The 26,087-nt window shown below is 41.0% G+C and overlaps 1 protein-coding gene across 3 annotated transcripts in view; it reads right to left on the reverse strand.

Annotated features, from left to right (window-relative positions):
* The window catches only part of ACACA (acetyl-CoA carboxylase alpha), a 454,335-nt gene that overhangs the window by 153,760 nt on the left and 274,488 nt on the right, over nt 1–26,087 (reverse strand). For all 3 annotated transcript variants that reach the window (XM_075853501.1, XM_075853500.1, XM_075853502.1), the window contains exons 45-46: nt 10,209–10,352; nt 6,963–7,083 (exon numbers count right to left, since the gene is read on the reverse strand). In XM_075853501.1, coding sequence (XP_075709616.1) covers nt 6,963–7,083; nt 10,209–10,352 — 265 coding nt within the window. The remainder of the gene's footprint in view (nt 1–6,962; nt 7,084–10,208; nt 10,353–26,087) is intronic.

A 26,087-nucleotide genomic window follows, 5' to 3' on the forward strand; every position in this document is an offset into this window, starting at 1 on the left:
CTCAGGATGGGCCGAAAATTCACCTTCCAACAAGACAATGATCCTAAGCACACAGCCAAAACAACACAGGAGTGGCTTAGACAGAGCCCTGACTTGAACCCAATCGAACATCTCTGGAGAGACTTGAAAATGTCTGTCCACCGACGGTCTTCATCTAACCTGGCAGAGGTTGAGAGGATCTGCAGAGAAGAAAGGCAGAAAATCCCCAAATCCAGGTGTGCAAACCTTGTGGCATCATACCCAAGAAGATTGGAGGCTGTTATCACTGCCAAAGGTGCTTCAGCTAAGTACTTAGTAAAGGGTCTGAATACTTATGTCAATACAATAGTTTAGTTTTACGTTTTCAATAAATTAGTAAAGATTACTAACATTCTGTTTTCACTTTGTCATTATGGGGTATTAAGTGCAGATCGATGGGTAAAAACTTGACTTTTTTTATTTTAACACAAGGCCTCAACATAACAAAATGTGAAAAAAAAAAAGAAAGGGTCTGAAGAATTTTCCAAATGATTTGTGTATACTGTGCGACTTCCACAATATGTGCTACCTTAGAAACCAACGAAAGGATAATTATGAAATAAAACAAGGACTGAGTGGGCATGTGCAGGGTTTACATCTGCTGTCAGGATGCATATTTTTAGTAACAAGCTGATAAGAAGTTTCCTCAGCTATACTGCCATGCCACTGCTCCTTTCCTGACAAGAGTGGCAGAAAGTTATTTCTGTTGGCTGCTTTGCAGTGAACAGAGAATCACTATGCAAAGGACTGGCTGTAGGGAGAATGACTGAGAATGTGTGTCCACCAACCAAATTTTAACAGTAAGTAAATTACAAAATTGATGTATATTAGGTATACTATTAGATTAGCATAAGTTACCTGACAATGTCACGTCCATTTAACATAAAAACTGGATTTAAACCATAGGTTATTTTTTGATAACATATTGCCTCTAGGCCAGGATCTCACACACAGTTATGATGTTGTTTTTCGCTCCGTTTTTTACCATCCATTTACGTAAATATTTCTGATATTAACCCCTTCCTGTAGCAGCTATTTTTCAGATTTTCACTTTAATTTTATTGTGGGACGAGTTGTAGATTTTCATGCCACCATTTATTGTACTATATAATGTAGTGGGAAACTGGGGATTTTTTTTTCTTCTTTGGGGTGGATTGGGAAAAAACCAAAACAGCGATTCTTTCATATTTGGAGGGGGGTTTGTCTTTACGGCGTTCAACATGCGGTAAAAACGGCATGTTAACTTTATTCTGCGGTTCAATGCGATTATTATATATTTTTTCTGTTTACTACTTTTACAAGGAAAAAACAAATTGCTAAAAAGAAAATTTGTTTTGTGTTGCCATTTTCGGAGTGCTATAACTTTTTTTTTTTCATCTAAGTGTGAGGTCTTATTACAGGCCAAGCTGTAGTTTCCTTTTGGTACTATTTTGGGGTACATGAGACTTTTTTAATCACTTTTTATTACATTTTTTGTGGGAGATGGACTGATCAAAAAACAGTGGTTCTTAAATTATTATTTTTTTACGGCGTTCACTGTGCGGGTTAAATAATATTGTAATAGTTCAGAGTTTTATGGATGCGGCGATACTTGTTATGTTAATTTTTTTTACATTGTGCTTGGGGGAATATGGGAAAAGGTTTTTTAAAACTTTTAATACTTTTTTATATATATATATATATACACACACTTGAACCAGCGATTGTTTGATTGCTTGCATGATATACTGCAATACTAATGTATTGCAGTATATCGTTATACTGACAGTCTCCTATGAAGTCCTGCTGGAAGCAAGGCTTCATAGGAGTACCATGATGGCAGACCTTCATCAGGCCCCTAAGCTGCCATGCCAAACATCAGAAGCCCGTGATCATGACGTGGGGGGGGGGGGCGATGCGATGTTGCAAGGGGACACCCCCTTCCTTTTTGCCATGGCATCTAAGGGGTCAATCGAGCTCACTGCCGGTCATTATACTAAAGTGTCGGCTGTTACATACAGCCGACAAGCTCGTTCTATGGTGCGAGCTCAGCCTATTAGCACACTCCATACTTCCCACATGACCTGCGCCATATATATATGCCAGATGACGGGAAGGGGTAAAAGATAAGGTTTGTAAATAATCATAAAGACGGTAGCATCATTGACTGTGTTAAGCTTGCCCATCTGGTTTACATTAGGATATAATAACAGTAGTTTCCTTAGCATCTCCCATTGTAGCACACTATGATCAGCACTGATAGTGGTGTAAAAATATTTTAAAAAACAGCTGTCATTGAGAGTCTGTTCCCTATGCGAGCAGTGAAGGCACTGGAATTTTTTGTATTTGTCATGCAATCCGTGATTAATTCAAGAATCTATATTGCTAAAAGATGGATCCTAATATCACAATAGGAAACGAAAATATTACAAGTGACCAAGGCTCCAAAGTGCTGACCAAATGATGGCAAGTATGAAAGACTAGTGTAAAGACGGGGTAGGGAGACAGACAAGTAAGCCCTAATCTACCCGCCACTCAGTCCCTGCCTACTTGCAACGGTCCGTCCTAGGTGACGGCGTACAACTGGGCGACGGTCCCTACTCTCACTATGTGCACGACAAACAAACAGACAAGGGTACAAAGAAGCAAAGGGAAATGGGGCAGATGCCCACGGCGACACCGTGAGCTACAAGAGTAGTGAACAAGCCGAGTCAAACCAGGAGTGTACGAGGTACCAAACGCAGAGCAGGAGAGTAGTCAGTAAAGCCAGGGTCAATATGAAGCAGAGGACAAATAGTACAAGCAGCAGCAGAGCCAGGAAACAAGCAGAATCACAGGCAAAGGAGGAGCAGGAAATGAAGGTATAAATAGACAGAGGGCGGGAGCTAGCTCCGTCTGGCCAGGCTGTGATAGGCTCTCCCACTCCTCAGCCTCCCACCCTGAGTGGTAGAAGAAGGAATCACTCCATCAGATCTAGGAGCAGGTGCAGACTGACTAACCACGGGCGTCGACACAGAAGCAGTGTCTGGCAGATCCATTACAGTACCCCCCCCTTTTATGAGGGGCCACTGGACCCTTCCGAGGTGGACCTGGCTTATTGGGGAACCGAAGATGGAACCTCCTGAGAAATACCCAGCGTGAACATCGCGGGCGGGTACCCAACTCCTCTCCTCAGGCCCGTATCCTCTCCAATGGACCAGGTACTGGAGGGAGCCTTGGACCCTCCTGCTGTCCACAATCTTGGCCACCTCGAATTCTACCCCTTCAGGGGTGAGAACAGGGACCGGAGGTTTCCTCGAGGGATCCAAGGACGGGGAGCAGCGTTTCAGGAGGGAGGCATGAAACACGTCGTGTATTCGAAAAGACGGGGGTAACTCCAGTCGAAAGGAGACAGGGTTAAGGACTTCAATGACCTTGTACGGCCCTATATACCGAGGAGCAAATTGTGTTTTTACCACGATTTGGTGCGTATCCAATGCGGTTTAGTTTTTGTACTGGAACCGCATAAAAAATGCACCAAATCTCAGTACAAAAAAGGTTTTAACCGCACCTCAATTACTGAATGGACCTTGATGCACAAGTGCACAGAAGAGGCCGCAGACCGAAGCTCTGACATACATTCTACTGCAAACTATAACTCACACAGATAGGGCCAGAGATGATTGGTTGGCAATACCCTTACATCATGTCTAGGAAACAGCCGGGAGGAGATTGAGTTTAACAGCAGAATACAAAGATCTATGCAACAGCCCAGGTACATTCTGCCTGATATTTTAATTACACAAAAATCTAAAAGCGACATCAACATCATCAGACATCAAGATTGCAGGTGAAAATTCACCATCGATGATGGTTTTAAGGGACTGTCCTGGCCAACAAAGGACTCCAGCGCTGTCCTGGGACTATCCCCATTAAAGCATACCTCAGGTATGCATTTTTACCTGCACAGGCTATAATACATTGGAATATATAGGTATTCCAATGCCTTCTAATAAGAAAATATAAGTGAAAAGTAAAGTCCACTAGAAGACAAAAAAAAGTTTATAATTAAAGTAAATAGATGGCAAAAAAACCCCCTTAAAAATATGAGATACCCCCCTAATTGTTACAATCAGTACAATAGTTAATATATAATGTAGTGTTTGGAAAAGAACGTAAAAAGCAAAATATTTTTTCAATCTGCGCAAAAATGTTTTTAACAAAAAACGTCTGAAAATACGGAACAGCTACTGATTTTCGGACGTTTTTTGAAGCGTTTTTTAGGCCGTTTTTGGAGCTGTTTTTCTATAGTCAATGTAAAACGGCTCCAAAAATGGCTCAAGAAGTGACATTCACTTCTTTTCCGTGGGCGTTTTTTTATGTGGCCCTTTTGAAAAACGGCCGTGTAAAAAAACGCCCTGTCGGAACAGAGCGCCGTTTTTCCCATTGAAATCAATCAGGAGATGTTTGGAGGCATCCTGCTTGCGATTTCTCATCTGTTTACGGCCCGAAAAACGGCCGTAAATAAGCCGTGTGAACATACCCTTATAGAAAGAATGCAAAATACAAGATGCACACAGCAGTCAATGGAGAGATTAAAAAAAACTATGGCTCTTGGAATGTGGCGAAACAAAAATTAAAAAAATTAGCAGCCTCCTTAAGGGGTTAAATAACAGAAAGTTCAGAGTAATTATATTCAACTATATAATAACCCCTTAAAGAAAAACGGCCTAGTTTTGGCCTTAAAGGGGTATTCCAGACAGAAAGATGTATCACCTAGCCAATGGATAAGTGACAAGTCTTTCTGACTGTCATACCCCAAACACTACACAGCAATTTTTTTCTTTTCATAATCGCATTCCTAAAGTCATAACTTTTTTATTTTTCCATCGACGAAGCCGTAGGAGGGCTCGTTTTTTGTGGGATGATTAGCATATTTTAATGGCACAATTTTGGGGCAAATGTATTGAATAACTTCAATAAAAAATCATATTACATTTGATAAAAACGTTTTACAAACTCTACACAATCTGCTTTGTGTTCCACTAATGCTTGAATCAGCATGTTCACAATATGGAAAGTGCAACATAGGAGATTAATGTTTTCTAGTTTCCATCTTATTCCCTGAATCGGACACTTTAAACAAGCTAAAGTACTGCAAACAGTCAGAGCAGAAAACAGATTCATTTGAACCCCAACCTCTGAAATCATAAGCCCAAAACCAATTAAAACAATGTCTCCAAGTGCTGTAACCTTTCCTGACTTAAAGTGGCAGGCAGGAGTGTTTTATCATGGAGAACAAAGCCTTGTAATTACGATGTTCTACATTGCAGTCTTCTTGGCCCCAATGTACAGTATGAGCATCCATTCAGACCTATCTTCCAATCATGAGCCTGAGCCGCTGGTTTAGATTCTGGCCCAGTGTCTCGCGTCACATTGAAGAATCTCATAGCACTATCTTCTCTAATAAATGGCTTTAACTTTTCACCTACCAGATATCTACTTTAACTTATCACCTGGAATCATCTGCTTTTCTTAACGCCTCCACTAAATTAAAATCTGAAAAGCACCTGATTTGGAGCCTGGCTGGAACGAGCATTTCAGACATGAGGATGAATAGTCGCAGAGGGAATGTAAAAATATTATCCCGATAGAGCAAACTGAGCTAACCACAAGCCCATTAAGTGTTTCTTCAATCTCATTCACTTTGTCATCAGCGAGTTTGAAGCGGGGTGTTATTAACTTTAACCAAATGTGAAGGCCGGTAAAGTAATTTTCCGTTTTGCAAAGGGAAACCATTTCTGGAGTTTCCATGTTTTTCAGATGCAGTCAGTAGGGAACTTCATAACCATAATAAATTCAAACAGTCCATAGAAGTACAAATGAAACTCTACATAAAACGGTACAATTAAAGCTGCTGTAGATCATTACATACAAGTAATAGTCCACAAACTTTCTTGTGAAATTTTAAGGACAGAGAAACAACTATTAAATAAACAAACGCAATAGAAATATGGACAATGTATTCCCCTATTGTAAATGACATGCGTATTAGAAGCCACTGAGGAGATCTGCCATTACATAAATCTATGTGGATATATACACCACTGTGATGCTTTCATGTAACTAGACAACAGAGACAGATGTATCCTATGTGTCTGTATTAACCATAAAGAAGCATGCATATTTTCTTATTTACAACTGGAATAGAATACCAGGTGTATGAATGCTTTTATATAAATATATATATATATATATATATATATATATATATATATAAAATTAGTTTAAAGAGATGCTAAAGTAATTACTGATATAGAATTAGAAAACAGAAAATTGGTGAAGTAGAGAACATATCTTTTACTGTGTATTCAAGGCAATGTTATGATATATATGTAAATTCAGCCTTAACATATCAAGAGACATCAAAATGTTAAATTTACATGTATCTTACATGTGATGGATCTATCTATATTTATAAAGAGAATACATTTAAAATCCTATAGTTTTATAAAAATGCAACATGCCCTTTTTTTGAAAGGTAACGTGTAACACTTCAACAAGTAAGAAAAAAAAACCTGGCTAAGTTAAACCTGCCACTCATTTCTGTGATTGCGCATGCATGGTCATCATCAGTGTTCTGTTCCACGGATGGGCTGTAGCCTCCAGTGGCTCTTCTCATAGCTCTGCAATGGGAGGCAGGATGCCAGTAGTGCAGTACATGGCTGATGAGGCCACTGATTGACTGCCGCGGTCATGTAATAGCTGCTTGTAAACAAAGACGGATAGGATGGCAGGAGTGGTGGCGCTGGACCGGCAGGGAATAGAAGAGGTGAGTATTTTTGTTGTTGTTATTTTGACACATTTACTGGTGTTTTTATCAAAACTGGATAACCCCTTTAAAAACATACAAATCATTTATTTTTTACATAATAATGAAAACCGTTTACATAACGGAAGTAATTGTTACTGAGACATGTACATACATGGGTGAGCTCGTCCAGCCAGCATCCATCTAGGATCATAAGGAGCCTTGGTGGGAAGAAAATCAATCGGTCTTTCAATTATATCCTTTGGAGCAATTATGGGCACTGGACTGGACTTGCACTGTTAAAAGGAAAAAATAAATAAATAAAAAGGAATTAAGCAATGTCCAGTTAAAAACATCAAATGTTCCTTTCACAGGATAGGACCTACTGTATGCAAATGGAAGCAAGATAAATTGATCCCACCAAGATCAGTTAGGGAAATTCAGATTACTGGTCCTGGATGAGGTTTGTTTCCATCAACATGCTGAGCCAACAGGACATAGTAGTTTTTATTTAGTCGTATTGCACATGACAGTTTAGCTGCCCTGAGTAGTTTGTCAGTCAGCATTCTGGCTGGGCAGTAAAATCAGCCTGTGTTCACACACACTGCCTTTTTTGTGAAGTCTTTTTAAGGTGTTTTTCATTAGGACCAAAACCAGAGTGGGGCTTACAGAAAGAAGTATAACTGAAAGCTTTACAAGGCATTTTTTTTTTTTTGGATACATTTATTAGTTTTGGCTAGAAGGAAAAAAAATGGCATGTAAAAATTGCATCAAAATAAAATAATACAGTAATTAGTTTTCTTTACAATATTTTGTGGTTTTTAAGATTTATTTAGGTGTTTTGCCAAAGCATGATCCATAATCATATACCCTATTAGGGAATTCTCAGAAGAGAGGGTCTCTCTGTTCAGGATCCTCATCTATTAACCAGGGAAGAAAGCAGCTACAAAGAGCGTCTCTCACTCTGGAGGACCTGTCCTGTATTACATAGACAACCTATTGATTTGAATGGGCTGTGTAATGATTAATTTTATCTATGATGGCGCTACAGGGAAAAGGATCAATTGCTGCAATGTTTTCACATAGATATCAGTTCATCAATATGGTTCCCAGGAGGGGAACACTTCGTGAGCAGCTTATTGTCAAGGTAAGGCTTCGTTCACATCTGCGCTAGGGCTCCGTTCCGTCTGAGCTTTCCTTCGGAACGGAGCCCTGACTGACACAAACGGAAACCATGGGTTTCCGTTTCTATCACCATTGATTGCAATGGTGATGGATCCGGTGCCAATGGTTTCCGTTTGTCTGTTTGTTGTGCAAGGGTTCTGTTCTTTTGATGGAACGAATAGCGCAGTCGACTACGGTATTGTTTCCGCCAAAACGACGTAACCCTTGCACAACTGAGACAAACTGAAACCATTGGCACCGGATCCGTCACCATTGAAATCAATGGTGATAGAAATGGAAACCTATGGTTTCCGGTTGTGTCTGTCAGGGCTCCGTTCCAACGGAAAGCTCATACGAAACAAACTTCGGAACGGAGCCCTAGCGCAGATGTGAACGAAGCCCAACTTTCTAACAAGTAGGAATTGTTGAGTGGACAACCCCTTTTTAGCCAGTGGCAGACCTGTCACAAAAGGTCTATTCACAATGCAGCTATATACAGTGAAGGAAATAAGTATTTGATCCCTTGCTGATTTTGTAAGTTTGCCCACTGTCAAAAACATGAACAGTCTAGAATTTTTAGGCTAGGTTAATTTTACCAGTGAGAGATAGATTATATTTAAAAAAAACCAGAAGATCACATAGTCAAAATTATATATATTTATTTGTATTGTGCACAGAGAAATAAGTATTTGATCCCCTACCAACCATTAAGAGTTCAGCCTCCTCCAGACCAGTTACACGCTCCAAATCAACTTGGTGCCTGCATTAAAGACAGCTGTCTTAAATGGTCACCTGTATAAAAGACTCCTGTCCACAGACTCAATTAATCAGTCTGACTCTAACCTCTACAACATGGGCAAGACCAAAGAGCTTCCTAAGGATGTCAGGGACAAGATCATAGACCTGCACACGGCTGGAATGGGCTACAAAACCATAAGTAATACGCTGGGTGAGAAGGAGACAACTGTTGGTGCAATAGTAAGAAAATGGAAGACATACAAAATGACTGTCAATCGACATCGATCTGGGGCTCCATGCAAAATCTCACCTCGTGGGGTATCCTTGATCCTGAGGAAGGTGAGAGCTCAGCCGAAAACTACACGGGGGGAACTTGTTAATGATCTCAAGGCAGCTCGGACCACAGTCACCAAGAAAACCATTGGTAACACATTACGCCGCAATGGATTAAAATCCTGCAGTGCCCGCAAGGTCCCCCTGCTCAAGAAGGCACATGTACTGGCCCGTCTGAAGTTTGCAAATGAGGATGATTCTGAGAGTGATTGGGAGAAGGTGCTGTGGTCAGATGAGACTAAAATTGAGCTCTTTGGCATTAACTCAACTCGCCGTGTTTGGAGGAAGAGAAATGCTGCCTATGACCCAAAGAACACCGTCCCCACTTTCAAGCATGGAGGTGGAAACATTATGTTTTGGGGGTGTTTCTCTGCTAAGGGCACAGGACTACTTCACCGCATCAATGGGAGAATGGATGGAGCCATGTACCGTCAAATCCTGAGTGACAACCTCCTTCCCTCCACCAGGACATTAAAAATGGCTCGTGGCTGGGTCTTCCAGCACGACAATGACCCGAAACATACAGCCAAGGCAACAAAGGAGTGGCTCAAAAAGAAGCACATGAAGGTCATGGAGTGGCCTAGCAAGTCTCCAGACCTTAATCCCATCGAAAACTTATGGAAGGAGCTGAAGATCCGAGTTGCCAAGCGACAGCCTCGAAATCTTAATGATTTACAGATGATCTGCAAAGAGGAGTGGGCCAAAATTCCATCTAACATGTGTGCAAACCTCATCATCAACTACAAAAAACGTCTGACTGCTGTGCTTGCCAACAAGGGTTTTGCCACCAAGTATTAAGTCTGGTTTGCCAAAGGGATCAAATACTTATTTCTCTGTGCACAATACAAATAAATATATATAATTGTGACAATGTGATTTTCTGTTTTTTTTTTTTATATAATCTATCTCTCACTGGTAAAATTAACCTGGCCTAAAAATTCTAGACTGTTCATGTCTTTGACAGTGGGCAAACTTACAAAATCAGCAAGGGATCAAATACTTATTTCCTTCACTGTATATATATATATATATATATATATATATATATATATATATATATATATATATATACATATACATATATATATATATAAAAAACACAAACGGAAATAATTAGTTACAAAATATTGTAAAAAATAAAAGTCATATTTGCATCCATGTATAAGAATCTGAAATAGGAATTTACCTTAGGCATATAGGAAAGCCACTGCAAAATTGTGTACACGCCTTCAAAGTCATCAAATACTGTGGTGTGAGTGACACCATTATTGTGCATGATATGGATGCCACCAAGCTGGTTGTTTGATGTGTATACCTCCCGACCTAGCACCTGGAAAAAAAAAATATATATTTTAAAAAAACAACAACAACATAAATGAATACCTGCAATTCAGTCACTGAATAACATTGCATTATAGAAATTTGATTTCATATTGCTGTTGTAGTACAATTTTACAGCTTTTTATGAAGTTAAAAATAAGATAGCATAAAATGAATATTGACTTTATTTTGACTAAATTTTGTGAAGGATCCATTTGTTTTTTTAATTCTTGCCCACCATAGTATTCCAAAGAACCTGCAAAAGCTTAAAGAGGCTCTGTCACCAGATTTTGCAACCCCTATCTGCTATTGCAGCAGATAGGCGCTGCAATGTAGATAAGAGTAACGGTTTTATTTTTTAAAAACGAGCATTTTTGGCCAAGTTATGACCATTTTTGTATTTATGCAAATGAGGCTTGCTAAAGTCCAACTGGGCGTGTTTAAAGTAAAAGTCCAACTGGGCGTGTATTATGTGTGTTACATCTGGGCGTTTTTACTTCTTTTACTAGCTGGGCGTTGTGTATAGAAGTATCATCCACTTCTGGGAAGGAAGGATGGTAGGATCCAGCGCTGGGTGGCGTTTAAAATGGAAAGGATTTCCAAGTTTAATGTTATCACTTTAAAAGGAAGTCCAGTTCTGTGATGTCCCAGGTGTGTGAGAAGTGAAGGGATGGTGTCCTCTAGGCCTACGCGTTTCGGACGACTGCCGCGTCCTTAAACTTGGCTGTGGTGTATCATCCACTTCTCTTGAGAACGCCCAGCTTCTGGCAATGCAGACACACAGCGTGTCCTCGCGAGATCACGCTGTGACGTCACTCACTTCCTGCCCCAGGTCATGCATCGTGTCGGACGAGCGAGGACACATCGGCACCAGCGGCTACAGTTGATTCTGCAGCAGCATCAGCGTTTGCAGGTAAGTCGATGTAGCTACTTACCTGCAAACGCTGATGCTGCTGCAGAATCAACTGTAGCCTCTGGTGCAACTCTTAATCTTTTTTATTTCCATACGCCTTATGGAAGATCTACTCTGGGGCTTTCATACACATTTCATCATACTTTCTTACATCTGGACCCTTCGTGGTTGCTAATAGGAAAATGCGGTCTAATACTACCAAAACCTTACTATCAACTATAAATTAGATGTTTATTAGGCTTGGTTCACACGACCTATTTTAAGGCGTAATGGAGGCGTTTTACGCCTCGAATTACGCCTGAAAACACGGCTCCAATACGTCTGCAAACATCTGCCCATTCATTTCAATGGGATTTACGATGTACTGTGCCGACGACCTGTAATTTTACGCGTCGCTGTCAAAAGACGGCTCGTAAAATAACAGCCTCGTCAAAGAAGTGCAGGACACTTCTTGGGACGTAATTGGAGCCGTTTCTCATTGACTTCAATTAAGAATGGACGCCCCGCAAAATGCGAGTACGAGCAATTACGTCTGAAATTCAGGAGCGGTTTTCTCCTGAAAACAGCTCCGTAATTTCAGACGTAAATGCAGTAATCGTGTGCACATACCCTAAGACGTCTTTCCTATTTAACTATGAGTGAGATGTCACAATTGTAGATCATCTTTCTCACATCCTTATCCCCTCATTATATACTAAAGTTTGGGTTATATAAGTCTGGTGATTGCATACAATTTTGGAACCATTCCCCACCTTGACTCATAGTACGTGGCTAGCTGTTCCCCTTAAGAAGTATGTGATGGTTATTTACAGCCATTTTCACAAGAATATTCTATAAATATTATATGGACAACACATCTGAAGGCTTTGCTGTAGTCAATAAAGAACAATTTGATTTTCTCATTGTGCTTCTTGGCATTTTCAATTATCCAGTGTGCATCAGCAATAATGTCATGCTATTCTATGTATATTAATTCCAGCATCCGGCAATTCAACATAATTTAGTGTGCATTGAACGATTTTTAGCACAATTTTGCTGCCACGTGATACACCGGAAACATATTTAGATCTCAATTCATGACGAGAAGACCAGGTTTAGAAGTCGCTAGCATAGCCGAGATCTCAAGTATTTCTGAGCAATGTTCTCATTATTATATTTTATACAATCACTTGCATGATATATACTAAATATATTTTAAACTAATACAGGGAAAATAAAATAGAATACATTAAAACATTGTGTGGTGTACATGCAAAATATGGAACCAGACAATAAAATAGCTTATAAACATCTACAGTAGCTGAACACAAATCTCTGCAGTCATCTCAGCCTGGTAGTCAAAGGGTTTATCTGTGTGCAAACACCACCACTTTTTTCTCATTCTCCTGCTGTCTCTTCCCATTTGCCCTCTTGCTGACTGATACACTGATCTCTCGGTCACTCTGCTTTCTGCTTCAGTGAGTCCATATTACTAATAACACCTCCGACACGGCCAGTTTACCTCATGAAAGCAGGAGCACATCATTACAAAATAAACTCATAACTTTGACACTCTAGCAAATACACGTCGTTTGTTATTTTTATGACTTCAGGATTTTTTTTCAACAGCTAGAGAGGGCATTACCTACCACTTCCGACCTTCCCGCTACTCTCATTTATTTTCCATAAGAAAAGAAACAAAACAACAGTATCGCATTTTGAAATGATGGACAAAAGATGGCATTTCTGAAGACTGTTTTATGTCCAGGGCAAACTTATAAAGGACATTAAATAGTTCTTACTACTGTGAGGATTTTAGAGTATACGATCTTTTTATAGAAAAAAAAGATAGACAGCAAGATTAATTAATACATATGTAAATGTGGTCATACCCTGCCATACCTGGAACTATCTAGAAGAATGTGTGGGCTCGCTATTTAAGTCCAAAAACATGTAATTTTACACTTTCAAATCCTTCCCACTGTATTTAAAAGAAAACAATATCTATGAAACGTATAATGACTGCAGAGGGCGAACATGCTTTAGCAGTGCACCTGTGTAGCCTCAGAGTTGTGATTACATCCTGTTGTTATCGCACCCCTTCACCAACCTTATATGTTCTTTGGTACATATAGGAGAGAATATTTTTTCATACCAGAATCTTAATCATTTAGTCAAGAAAGTTGCAGTTTATTTATTGATTAAAGAGGTTGTCCAGCTTCTGACAACTGATGACCTATGTCATCGGTGCGGGTCCGACACCTGGACCTCGCACTGATAAGCCGCTCTGGTGGCCTGCGGGCACCAGATGTTATGGCACATAATGCTATGGACGGAGTCCGGAAGCAGTTGGCTCCGACCATTGCATAGCTGTGCTGCAGAACTGCAGGTCCACTCCTATTCACTTCACTAGGAGCAGAGCTGCAGTACTGCAGCTCGGCCACTATTCCGTAGCTGGAGCTAACTGATTCCGGCATGTACGTACAGTGCACGGAGCAGCTGATCTGTGCGGGACCTGGGTGTCGGACCCCCACAGATCATGTACTGATGACCTATCTGGTGGATAGGTCATCAGTTGTCAGAACCTGGAAAACCCCTTTAAGTTTATACATTTTACTCTATCCTTATCCTGTCCTGACAAAATCTTTAAAGTAAACCTCAGAGAGATAGTCTTCACACGTTACAGTCCTAGCCACAATGATTATTCCTAAAGATTATCCAATATATTTCTGACTGATGGAACAGAAATTAAATTTTCATGCATTGATTGTCACCATGAATGTTTATTTCTAAGTAGTTAATTCACACAGGTTTTTATTTTTAAAAACACCGTATTCGTGGTTATAGATTAGGTTTAGAGGGTGACAATTATGAATTAGGGTTAGAGTTCGTACATGGAAGATGGAAACAAAATTAAAAAATATGTGTGTATATATATATATATATATATATATATACATACATACATACACACACACACACACACACACACACACACACACACACGGTTAGGTCCAGAATTATTTGGACAGTGACAAGTTTTGGCATTTTAGCCGTTTACAAAGACCTATTGAATATACAGTTATATAATCAATATGGGCTTAAAGTGCAGACTCTGAGCTTTAATTTGAGGGTATTCACATCCTAATTTGAGGAAGGGTTAGGAATTACAGCACTTTAATAAGTAGCTGACTCTTTTTTAAGGGACCAAAGGTAATTGGACAATTATCTCAAAAGCTATTTAATGGGCTGCATGGGCTACTCCCTCGTTAATCCATCAATTAAGCAGGTAAATGGTTTGGAGTTGTTCCAGGTGTGGCATTTGCATTTGGAAGCTGTTGCTGTGAACCCACAACATGGGGTCAAAGAAGCTCTCAATGCAAGTGAAACAGACCATAGTTAGGCTGAAAAAAATGAAGAAATCCATCAGAGAGATAGCACAAATGTTAGGAGTGGCAAAATCAACAGTTTGGTACATTCTTGAAAAAAAAAAAAAAACCCTTCTCCACATCTACCCAAGTGAAGAAAACTCCTGGAAGTAGGTGGATCAGTATCTAAAGAGAAGACTTCATGAGAGCAAATATAAAAGGTACACCACAAGGTGCAAACCATTAATCAGCATCAAAAATAGAAAGGCCAGATTAGACTTTGCCAAACAACATATAAAGAAGCCAGCCCAGATCTGGAACAGCATTCTTTGGACAGATGAAAGATAGATCAACCTGTACCAGAATGATGGGAAGAAGAAAGCACCATATTTTTTCTATGGGCCATTTATATATTTATACGATTTAATTACGTCCCCCATTAGTCGTCTCTGACTAAATAAATTCAATTATTTTGATCTTTCCTCATAGGTAAAATTTTCCGTGCCCCTTAGGCCGAATTCAGACGAACGTGGGGGAACTCGGATGTGAATTTGGTTTTAATAGTTTAGTTGCAATTGTAGTGGCAATATCTAGAGTGGGCACTGGCACTATCTACAGAGGGCATTGAGGCACTATCTACATAGGCACTGTGGTGATTTTAAGGGTTGGGACAAAAAACAAAAAAACCCTGACAAACGAAATTTATCCAAAAACGGATGCCAAACGGAGTTTAAAAAGAGACGGTCGGGAAATGGATGAAAACTATGAGAAACGCTGATGCAAAAGGCCATGAAAAACTAACAGTTGATCCTTTTTTAATGGCCTTTTTTTCCCACTGTCGTGTGAATAAAGCCTTATAGCCTTCTTATCTCTCCCCTTACAGCGATTCAGGATGGCGGAGAGAGAAGACGACTAAGTGTTACAGAGCTGCAACAGTGTAAATAAAAAAATAAAATAAACATACATATACAGCTCGTCTGCATTGTTGGGTCTGGTGTCTCTCATCTTCCTCTTGACAATACTCCATAGATTCTCTATGGGGTTTAGTTCAAATGAGTTTGCTGGCCAATCAAGCACAGTGATACTGTAATTATTAAACCAGGTATTGGTACTTTTGGCAGTGTGGGCAGATGCGAAGTCCTGCTGGAAAATGAAATCAGCACCTCCATAAAGCTTGTCAGCAGAGGGAAGCATGAAGTGCTCGAAAATTTCCTGGTAGACGGCTGCGTTGACTCTGGACTTGATATAACACAGTGGACCAACCAGCAGATGACATGGCTCCCCAAACCATCACTGACTGTGGAAACTTCACACTGGCCCACAAGCAACTTGGATTGATGCCTCTCCACTCTTCCTCCAGACTCTGGGACCTTGATTTCCAAATGAAATGCCAAATTGACTTTCATCTGAAAACAGGACTTTGGACCACTGAGCAACAGACCAGTCCTTTTAACCCCTTCCCCCTGCATACATTCCCCCTAATGACCAAGCAATTTTTTGAGTTTTTCCATCATCACATTTGAGCTATAACTTTTTTATTTTCACGTGGACATGGCTGTATGGGGACTTGTTCTTTGCGGAATGAGTTGTATTTTTCAATGGCACCATTTTGGGCTATGGAAAAAAAAATTATTAACCTTTATTAACTTTTTTTGCGGGGGTATAAAAAAAACCAGCAATTTTACATTTGCGCCGATTACTGTGCGGCTTAAATATCATTCTGCCTTCATTCTATGGGTCGGTACGATTACGGCGATACCAAATATGTATAGTTTTTTTTATGTTTTACTACTTTTGCAGAATAAAACCACTTTTGAAATAAAATAATTTTATTTTGCATCGCCGCTTTCCAAGTTCCATAACATTTTTATTTTTCCGTGAATGTCACCATATGAGGGCTTGTTTTTTGAGGGAGTTCATTGCTACTATTTTTGGGAATATGGGACTTATTGATTAACCTTTTATTATTATAATTTTGGGGGGGAATTGGGAAAAACAGGTCTCATAAACGGTTTAAATAATATGCTAACTTTATTTTTTGGGTCATTACGATTGCGGGGATACCATATATGTGTAATTTTTATTTTATTATTACACTTTTACTAAATAAAAGCATTTTTTTATGGCAAAAAAATGGTTTTATTTTTTTTAATGTGTACCTTATTTTTATTTCACATTATTTTTTCAGTCTCACTAGGAGACTTCACTATGCGATCCTTAGATCACAGATATAATGCTTTGGTATACTTTGTATACTAGAGCATTATTGCCTGTCAGTATAAAACGGAAAGGCATCTATTAGGACATGCCTCTGGCACGTCCTAATAGGTATATAGCCAGAGCAGACCTGGGGGCCTTTGTTAGGCCCCAGGCTGACATGGCACGACATTGGATGCCCACAATTGCATTTGCGGGCCGCCGATTGGTGACAGAGGGAGCTCACTCCCTCTGTAAACAACTCAAATGTAGCGGTCGCTAATGACCGCGGCAGTTGAAGGGTTAAATGGCCGCGATCTAAGTAAACTTCGATCGCTACCGTTGGAGCAGGAACCCGGCTGTCATCAGACAGCTGAGCCCCGGCTCCAGCCTGAACGGGAGACCCGTGTACGATGTTGATTAGGCCGCTGTGAAAAGGCGGCAGCCTAGAATAAAGCCCCTTGATGACCGCCGTGTAAAGGCGTATCGGCGGTCATTAAGGGGTTTAAAGTTTTTGTGTTGATTCGCTGATTAGAGTGTGACACCATGAGTCTACAATCTTCAACTTTTACCCAATATACTCATTTTCTGAGAGACTAAATATCAACATTAAAAGAAAAAAATTCTGGAAATAGATCACTCTGTGTAATGAATCTATATGAGTTTCACTTTCTGAATTGAATTACTGAAAAAAATTACTGTATTTTTCGGACTATAAGATGCAGTTTTTAGCAAGAATAAATCTTACTAAAAAGTCCCTGCGTCTTATAGTCGGAAGTCAAGGACGCCTCCCCCAGCCATCCCCTAAAGAATATCAGTGTACAATCTAGTCTTGCATATGAAAACAACAATGAGAATATATACCCGTTCCAGGTGTACCAGACCCTCCCCTCCAACCCCCCACAAATGTGCACGAAGGGGATCCAGTCCCACCTGGCTTCAATTAGCATAGCAACAGTTAGTGAACTTTCAGGGCACCTGTTCCTGTGCATATAAACATCTCATGTATGGTCAAGCAAAAGGCGTACAAAACGGTCAGTCGTTCCCGTTGACTTCTTGATTGTTGCGCCGAAGCCTTTGCTCCCACCTATCCATCCAATCCAAGGCCACTTTCAGAGTTTCGAAGAAGTGAGTAGATCCCATAAAAACAACACGTAGACGAGCTGGGTAAAGCATGGCGTACGGCAGCTGAAGATTCCAGAGACGACGTTTGACATCAGTGAATTTTGCCATGCTCTTTTGTATTTCTGTGGAATAATCAGGAAAAAAAGCAATCTTGCATCCATTAATAGAGACTTCAGGCACTTTTCTGGCCTTTTTCAGGATAATGTCGCAGTGTCTATAATGTAACAGTTTGGCTAAAACGGTTATGTGAGGGGCACTGTCAGGCAACGGAAGTGTCTGCACTCTGTGTGCCCATTCCACGGCATACAGTGGTAAAGTCTCCTTCCCAAAAGTATTTAGCAGCCAGGATTCAAAATAAGTAGTGGGGTCCGCTCCCTTCAACTTCTCCGGCACCCCCACAGGGCGCACGTAATTCCTGTGAAGCCGGTTTTCTAAGTCATAAGCCTGCAATAGTATTATCATGATGGCGTATGTCTCTTAGGGCAGGTGTTATTGCATCCTCCATATCGCTAGCTCTCCCTTTGACCGCTACAGTACGTTTTGAAATCTTCTGTATATCATGACTCAGGAAAGTAATATCCGTAGTTACCTTTCCCATTTGAGAGACCAACATAGAAACATTAACATTGCAGGTAGTGACCGCTAGAATAATAACTCAGGGGCGGTTCTGGAGCAGAGTGTTCCGGCTGTATTAGTTGTGGTATCATGGAGCTAGCATGCCCCTGCACACCGCACATCCCCGTCACTACCCGCCATCATTTCCCTCTCCTCACCTGTTTGTTCTGTGTCATCTTCTATCATGTCAGCTACTGCAAGCACTGCTCTATCCTTGCAGGCTGAGGAGGTAGAGAGTCTGACAAACTGTTCCAGTCTGGCCGCTGCTTCCGCGGCTCTTTCTGCCTGTCTCATCTGTCTGGGTGTTAGAAGGCCTGGACTGGTGCCATTTTGTGCACGTGGTCTCCCCCTTCAAGAAGGAATTTCTTTGTTCTTGTCATGAGATCCAGCAGCCCGGTATCGCCTTGACAGTCTCTATAGCTCAGGCTCACCTAGAAAGGATGCCGAGATGCACCGGCCGAATTAATATAGCAGGAGAATCGTGAACCGAAGAGAATGCTGAGCTCACACTGTGCATCTGCTCACATCGAAGTCCAGGCCACGCCCCTTTTAACATTTTTAGTGATCTGTCTGCTCATAATAACAATTTAAAACATGGAATTAATTAAAGCAATCCACATATACGGCACCGCCATATCCGGGAGAACCCTTTTAAAAAACGTTGGGGTGTGTGTCTCTAGTGGCAGAAGCTGGGCATGACATATTTTCCACTGAATTGGGATATCTGGGGAAAAAATTTCATTTTTACTTTGCACCATCTGCAGCACATTCATTTATGGAAAAGACCTGTGGGGGAAAAATGCTCACTACACCCCTCAAATGCCTTGAGGGGTGTAGTTTCCAAAAAAGGGTCACTTCTCAAGGGGTATCTTTTTATTATTTCACATCAGAGCCCTGCAACTTTGAACCAATACTGTCGCGAAGGGTTCGTGGACCCACTGGGCCGTACCGTCTTGGACGCAGGTCAAAGTCTATAGTTCGTATAGGGTACCTGTGGCAGCTCGGACAGTAGCGAGGCAGGCTAGGCAGGAACTTGACATCAGGTGTGGCGAGGCAAGTCAGGCGTGGAATATAGCACAGCACGGCTACAGCAAGCACGACACTAGATTCAGGATACAGGACCAGGAAACCACTGCGAACAGGAAACACTAGGGGGCCATTTGCAAGACAGACTAGGGATACAACAACAAAGCTCAGGCATAGAACTAGGGGGCTGGACCCCTCTTATAGTCCAGAGTACTCACAGGTCAGGAACACGGTCCGGTGCGCGCGCTGCCCCTTTAAGAGCGGGCACGAGCGTGCGTGCGCACCATACGGTATCCGGCATTGGTGAGTAGACGCGAACGCTGGCTTCTCCTGAGGAGGAGGCTGGGGCCAGCGCTTGCCGACTCGTGGCTGCGGCTGTCAGGGGAGGAACGGAGCTGACAGCCTGCAGCCACAGACATGACAAATACTTTGTAAGTCGCCAAATTAGGCCTCAATTTGAATGGTACTCTTTCACTCCTGAGCCCTGTCGAATGTCCAGGCAAAAAATGAGTGCCCCATGTATGGTGATTCTAAAACCGGGAAACACAGCATAATAATTAGAGAGCTGTCTTGTTATGGTGGCACAAGCTGGGCACCACATGTTGGCATATCTATGGAAAAATTCCCATTTTTACTCTGCAACATCGAATGCACACTCATTTCTGGAAACCACCTGCGTGGTTAACATGCTCACTACATCCCTAGGTGAATACCTTGAGGGGTTTCCTAAATGAGGTCACTTCTGGGGGTTTTCCACTGTTTTGGTCCCACAGGGGCTTTGCAAATGCGACATAGCGCCCAGAAACCAATCCAGAAAAATCTGCACTCCAAAAGCCAAATGGTGCTCCTTCCCTTCTGAGCCCTAACAGATGCCTGAACGGAAGTTTATGACCACATATGGGGTATTGCCGTACGCGGGAGAAATTGCTTTACAAATGTTGGGTGCTTTTTTTTTCCTTTTATTTGTTGAAAAAATGAAAAATTTTGAGCAAAAGCTACGACTATTTTCTTATTGAAGAAAAATAAATTATTTTTTTTTTCACTGCCCAATTCTAATTATATCTATGGAACACATGTGGGGGTCAAAATTCTTACTATACCCCTAGATTAATGCCTCAAGGGGTGTAGTATCCCAAATGGAGTCGCTTTTGGGTAGTTTCCACTGTTTTGGTACCTTAGGGGCTTTGCAAATGTGACATGGTATCAAGAAACCAATTCAGCAAAATCTGTGCTCCAAAAGCCAAATGGATTCTGAGCCTTGCAGTGTGTCCAAACAGCAGTTTATGACCACATATGGGGTATTTCTGTACTTCGGAGAAGTTGCTTTACAAATTTTAGGAGGGTTTTTCTTCTTTATTCGTTGAGGACATAGTTGTTTTAAAAAAATAAATTATTAAATATGAATTTCTGCAAAAAAAAATAAATTTCACCTTTACTTTGCTTTAATTCTTGTGAAACGCCTAAAGGGTTATGAAACTTTCTAAATGCTGTTTTGAATACTTTGAGGGGTGTCGTTTTTAAAATGGGGTGACTTATGGGTGTTTGTATTGTATAGGCCCCTCAAAGTCACTTCACAGCTGAACTTGTGCCCTGTAAAAATAGGGAAATTGGGAGAAACGTCTGCTAAAGTTCTAAGCCTATAACGTCCTATACAGTGGCGTATCTACCGCTGTAGTGGCTGCTACGGGGCCCCCAGCATGAGGGCTGCTACAGCGCTACGCCACTGAAGATGTTGTTCCTACAAAAGACATGCATCCCCTATCCACAGGATAGGGGATACATGTGGGATCGCTGGGATGCCCGTTCTCCTTATCGCTGCTCTCCTTTCGCTCCCCGTTCTCCTAGGGGATGCATGTCTTTTGTAGGACAAACTATAGGCCCTTTTTTGTGGGGGGGGGGGTTGGGGCTGCATGGCGTTACCTACAGGGGGGGTTTAGGGCTGTATGGCGTTATCTACAGGGGGAGGGCTGTATGGAGTTATCTACAGGGGGAGCGCTGTATGGCGTTATCTAAAGGGGGAGGGCTCTATGGCATTATCTACAAGGGGGCTGTATGACGTTCTCTACAGGAGGGCTGTATGATGTTATCTACAAGGGGCTGTATGGTGCTATCTATAGGGGGTGCTGTGTGGCGGAATCTATAGGGAGGCACTATCTACAAGGGGGGGTTGTGTGATACCCAAGGGAGGGGGGGACCCAGACAAAAGTTTGCTATGGGGCCCAGTCTTTCCTAGTTACGCCCCTGGTCCTATAAAAATAAAAGGATGTTCAAAAAACAATGCCAATCTAAAGTAGACATATGGGAAATGTTAATTAGCAACCATTTTGTGTGGTATTACTATCGGTCTTACAAGCAGATACATTTAAATTTAGAAAAATGCAAATTTTTGGTTACATTTTTATGTTTTTCACATTTAAATACTGAACGTATTGACCAAATTTTACTACTAACTTAAAGTACAATGTGTCACGAGAAAACAATCTCAGAATTGCTTGGATAGGTAAAAGCTTTCCAAAGTTATTACCACAAAGTGACACGTCAGATTTGAAAAATAAAGCTCTGTCAGAAAGGTCAAAAGCGGTTGCAGCGGGAAGATGTTAACAACTTTTGTCCTTTGTAAAACCGTGCTGGCTGTCACTTACAATACTATTTTCTGTCACATACTCCTGTATACAGTCCTTTAGGAGACCCTCAAACATTTTTTACATGATGGACATGCACATTACTGGTCTATAATTACCCAAATGATATACACTTATTTGGTATCCTCACAACAGTAAAAATCTGTATAATAAATTAACAAAATTTATGCTAATTGGAGAACGGCTTGGAACACCCCCCCCCCAAAAAAAATGGACAAAGGCTAATGCAGCATTTTTACCAAAATAAAAATGTATATAAATTAAGTATGTTTATATCAATTATACGCCAAATAAGTGCACTAAACCAAAGTACAAATATTTCCTAAAAAAATAAATGCCTTGTACAGCTACGTCAAACTAAAAATAAAAAAGTAATGACCACCGGAATGCAAAAAGGAAAATCCACATATTGTTCACGTCGTCGAAGCCAAAATTTTCCTGGTCTTCGAAGGGTTTACATAAACAAAAATATGAAGAAAATAAGTAAAATTTGTTACATTTCTGCAGAAAATAAAAAAAGGGTACATAAACTTTCTATGCAACTGAAAAATGTAATTTTGAACACATAATGTAATTGTTTTGACTATAAACATTAGAAATTCAAAAGGTCTAAAAGTCTAAAAAATGTTGAATTTCTTTAAGTGAAATGCTGAATAAGAATGCAAAACTGCCTTCATACAAACGTGATGCTGCTTATCTCATTCCAGGCCTGACAGTTCAAACTTAACACGGCTGACAGACAATGGACGTAGTTTAATATACTGTCAGTATTTTTTTTTACTCTAAATCTTTCTACAGAGATCAAGATAAATCCATGCTTTCTTTCTTAGTGAGTAGAGTGGCAGCACATTGTAAGAAATTCTGCAATTGAAATCCCTATAAAACATTGAAAGAAAGTGCTACTGAACTGTCAGTAAATTCATCGGAGTAGACATAATGGCGTTACCATAGATTTACATCACGTCGATTCATGTCAGCTCTTTACCTCCATCTCTCTATAGAAGGCATGTACATGAAAACTAGATATGATGAAGGCCATTGTTAATGATGGTATCACAATACACTGAAGCCCATCACTATATTCTTTACACAAGCAAATAATAAAAATGACCACACTGACAAAGAACTAAAATACTTTTAATACTACCCCCTATTTTTCAGACATAAGGGGAGATTTTATTAAGAGTGGTGAATCGTGTGAGTAACTCCCCCAAGCAGAGTTCACCATACTTATGAACAAGGGCGCAAGCCCTGGTGTAAGCTAAAAACAATGTTGGATTCTGTGCGGGAAAACACTATGGGAAAATTTATTAAAGCCTTTACACCAGTATTTTGGTACTATCTCCCCCCCCCCCCCCCCCCAGTAAGCATTAATACTTTTAACCCCTTCCCGACATTTGACGTACATGTACGTCATGGAAAGTACTGACTTCCCGCATCTTGCCGTACATGTACGTCAAACGTTTGGCACCGGCTCAGAAGCTGAGCCGGTCCCATCATCACCGGATCTCAGCTGTATCTTACAGCTGACATCCGACTGTAACGGCGGGGACCGAAATTAGCTTCGATCCCCGCCATTAACCCCTTAAGTGCAGCGCTCAAACGCGATCGCTGCACTTAAGGTGTTTGCAGCTCATCGGAACCCCAGTAATGAAATTGCCGGGGTTCCGGTGGCTGCAATGGCAACCGGAGGCCTAATACTGGCCTCCCGGTCTGCCTAGCACCGAAGCCGGTCAAGATCCGCCCGGCGGCGGAGCCTGATCGGCTTCCGTAGCTGCCGGCAAGATGGCGCCGGGTCAGGAGCTGATCCGGCGTCATCAGCGGTGGAAGTCAGCTGTACTGTACAGCTGACATCCACCTGTAACGGCAGGAACCGGAGCTAGCTCCGATCCCTGCCATTAACCCCTTCGATGCAGCAATCGAAAGCGATTGCTGCATCGTAGCGGTTACAAGCAGATCGCCAGCCCTGACAGGCAATCGGGACTGGCGACTGCTGTTATGGCAACAGGAGACACAATGGTCTCCTGCTCTGCCATTACGGAAGCCGATTTAGGCCCCGCCGGGAGGCGAAGCCTAAACGGCTTGCTGTCAGTGAATGACTGACAGATCTAATACATTGCACTACATAGGTAGTGCAATGTATTAGAAAAAAAAAAATCTGACCGTTGGACCTTCAAGTCCCCTAGTGGGACTTGAGAAAAAGTGTAAAAAAAGTATAAAAAAGTGTAAAAAAAAGTGCAAAAAATAAAAGTTTGAAAACAATAAAAGTTTCAAGTAATCAAATAACACACAATCCCCCTTTTACTCTTATCAAGTCCTTTATTATTGAAAAATAATAATAAACCATATGTATTTGGTATCGCCACGACCGTAACGACCGGAGGTATCAAAATATTATATTATTTATTGCACGCGGTGAACAGCGTAAAAAAAACCCGTAAAAAACGTTACCAGAGTTTCTGTTTTTTAGTCACTTTGCCCTACAAATATTACAATAAAAAGTGATCAAAAAGTCGCACGTATCCAAAAATGGTACCTATAAAAACTATAGCTCGTCCCGCAAAAAACAAGCCCTCATACAACTCCGTCGACAAAAAAATTAAAACGTTATGGTTCTCACAACTTGGCGACAGAAAAAATACATTCTTTTTACAAAAGTAATTTTATTGTGCAAAAAGTTGTAAAACATAAAAAAGTTCTATAAATGAGGTATCGCCGGAATCGTACTGACCCGCAGAATAAAGGTAACATGTAGTTTATAATGCGTGGTGAACTCTGTATAAAAAAAAACAAAAAAAAGCTGTGCCAGAATTGCGTTTTTTGGTTTACCTGGCATCCCAAAAAATAGGATAAAAGGTGATCAAAAAGTCACATGTACCCCAAAATGGTACCAATAATAACTACAGCTCGTCCCGCAACAAACCAGCCCTCATACCGCTACGTCTATGAAAAATAAAATTAGTTATGGCTCCAATAAGTCAGGAAATAAAAAAATATGCAGTTGTGCCCGAGGAGAACATTTCTTCTGTTTCAAGAGGCGATTTATCAAGGACCTAAAATTAGGGAACCAGGAAGGGGAGAGCCCAAACATATCCGATGGAAGCGACGGTGCCCGTATTATACCAGGATAATACTTTCCCAGCAAAATTCCCCAAACTACAAAGGCGCGGAGTGTGGACCAAAAGGGGGATAAGAAATGACACCATTTATCAGTGCGACACCGGCCTGTGCAGAAAGGATTGCTTCACAGCGTAACACACATCTATGGATTATTTTTATTTTTTTATACCACCTGACTATGCCCCTTATATACTCCGCCCCGCTTACATGTACCCCCACATTATAAAACACCAGCAATACTCAAACAAATATAGTACCAAGCAAAATCCGCTCTCCAAAAGCCAAATGGTGCTCCCTCGGCCCTGAACCCTACAGCGTGCCCAAACAGCAGTTTCCTTCAACATATATGGCACCGTCATACCCGTGAACCCTTTTAACAATTTTTGTGGTGTGTGTCTCCAGCGTCATAAGCTGGGCATGACATATTTGCCACTGAATGGCATATCTAGGGAAAAATATAAATTTTTAATTTGCACCATCCGCAGCGCATTCATTTATGGAAAAGACCTGTGGGGTGAAAATGCTCACTACACCCCTTAATAAATGCCTTGAGGGGTGCAGTTCCATAATGGGGTCACTTATCAGGGGTTTCTTTTTATTATTTCACATCTGAGCCTCTGCAGTTGTGAACCAATACTTTGTAAATCGCCAAATTAGGCCTCCACTCCGCATGGTACTCTTCACTTCTGAGCCCTGTCATATGTCCAGACAAAAGATTAGGGCCACATGTAGGGTGTTTCTAAAACCGGGAAACACCGCAT

This window comes from Rhinoderma darwinii, chromosome 2 (genome assembly GCF_050947455.1).
Source record: "Rhinoderma darwinii isolate aRhiDar2 chromosome 2, aRhiDar2.hap1, whole genome shotgun sequence".
Taxonomy (NCBI): domain Eukaryota; kingdom Metazoa; phylum Chordata; class Amphibia; order Anura; family Rhinodermatidae; genus Rhinoderma; species Rhinoderma darwinii.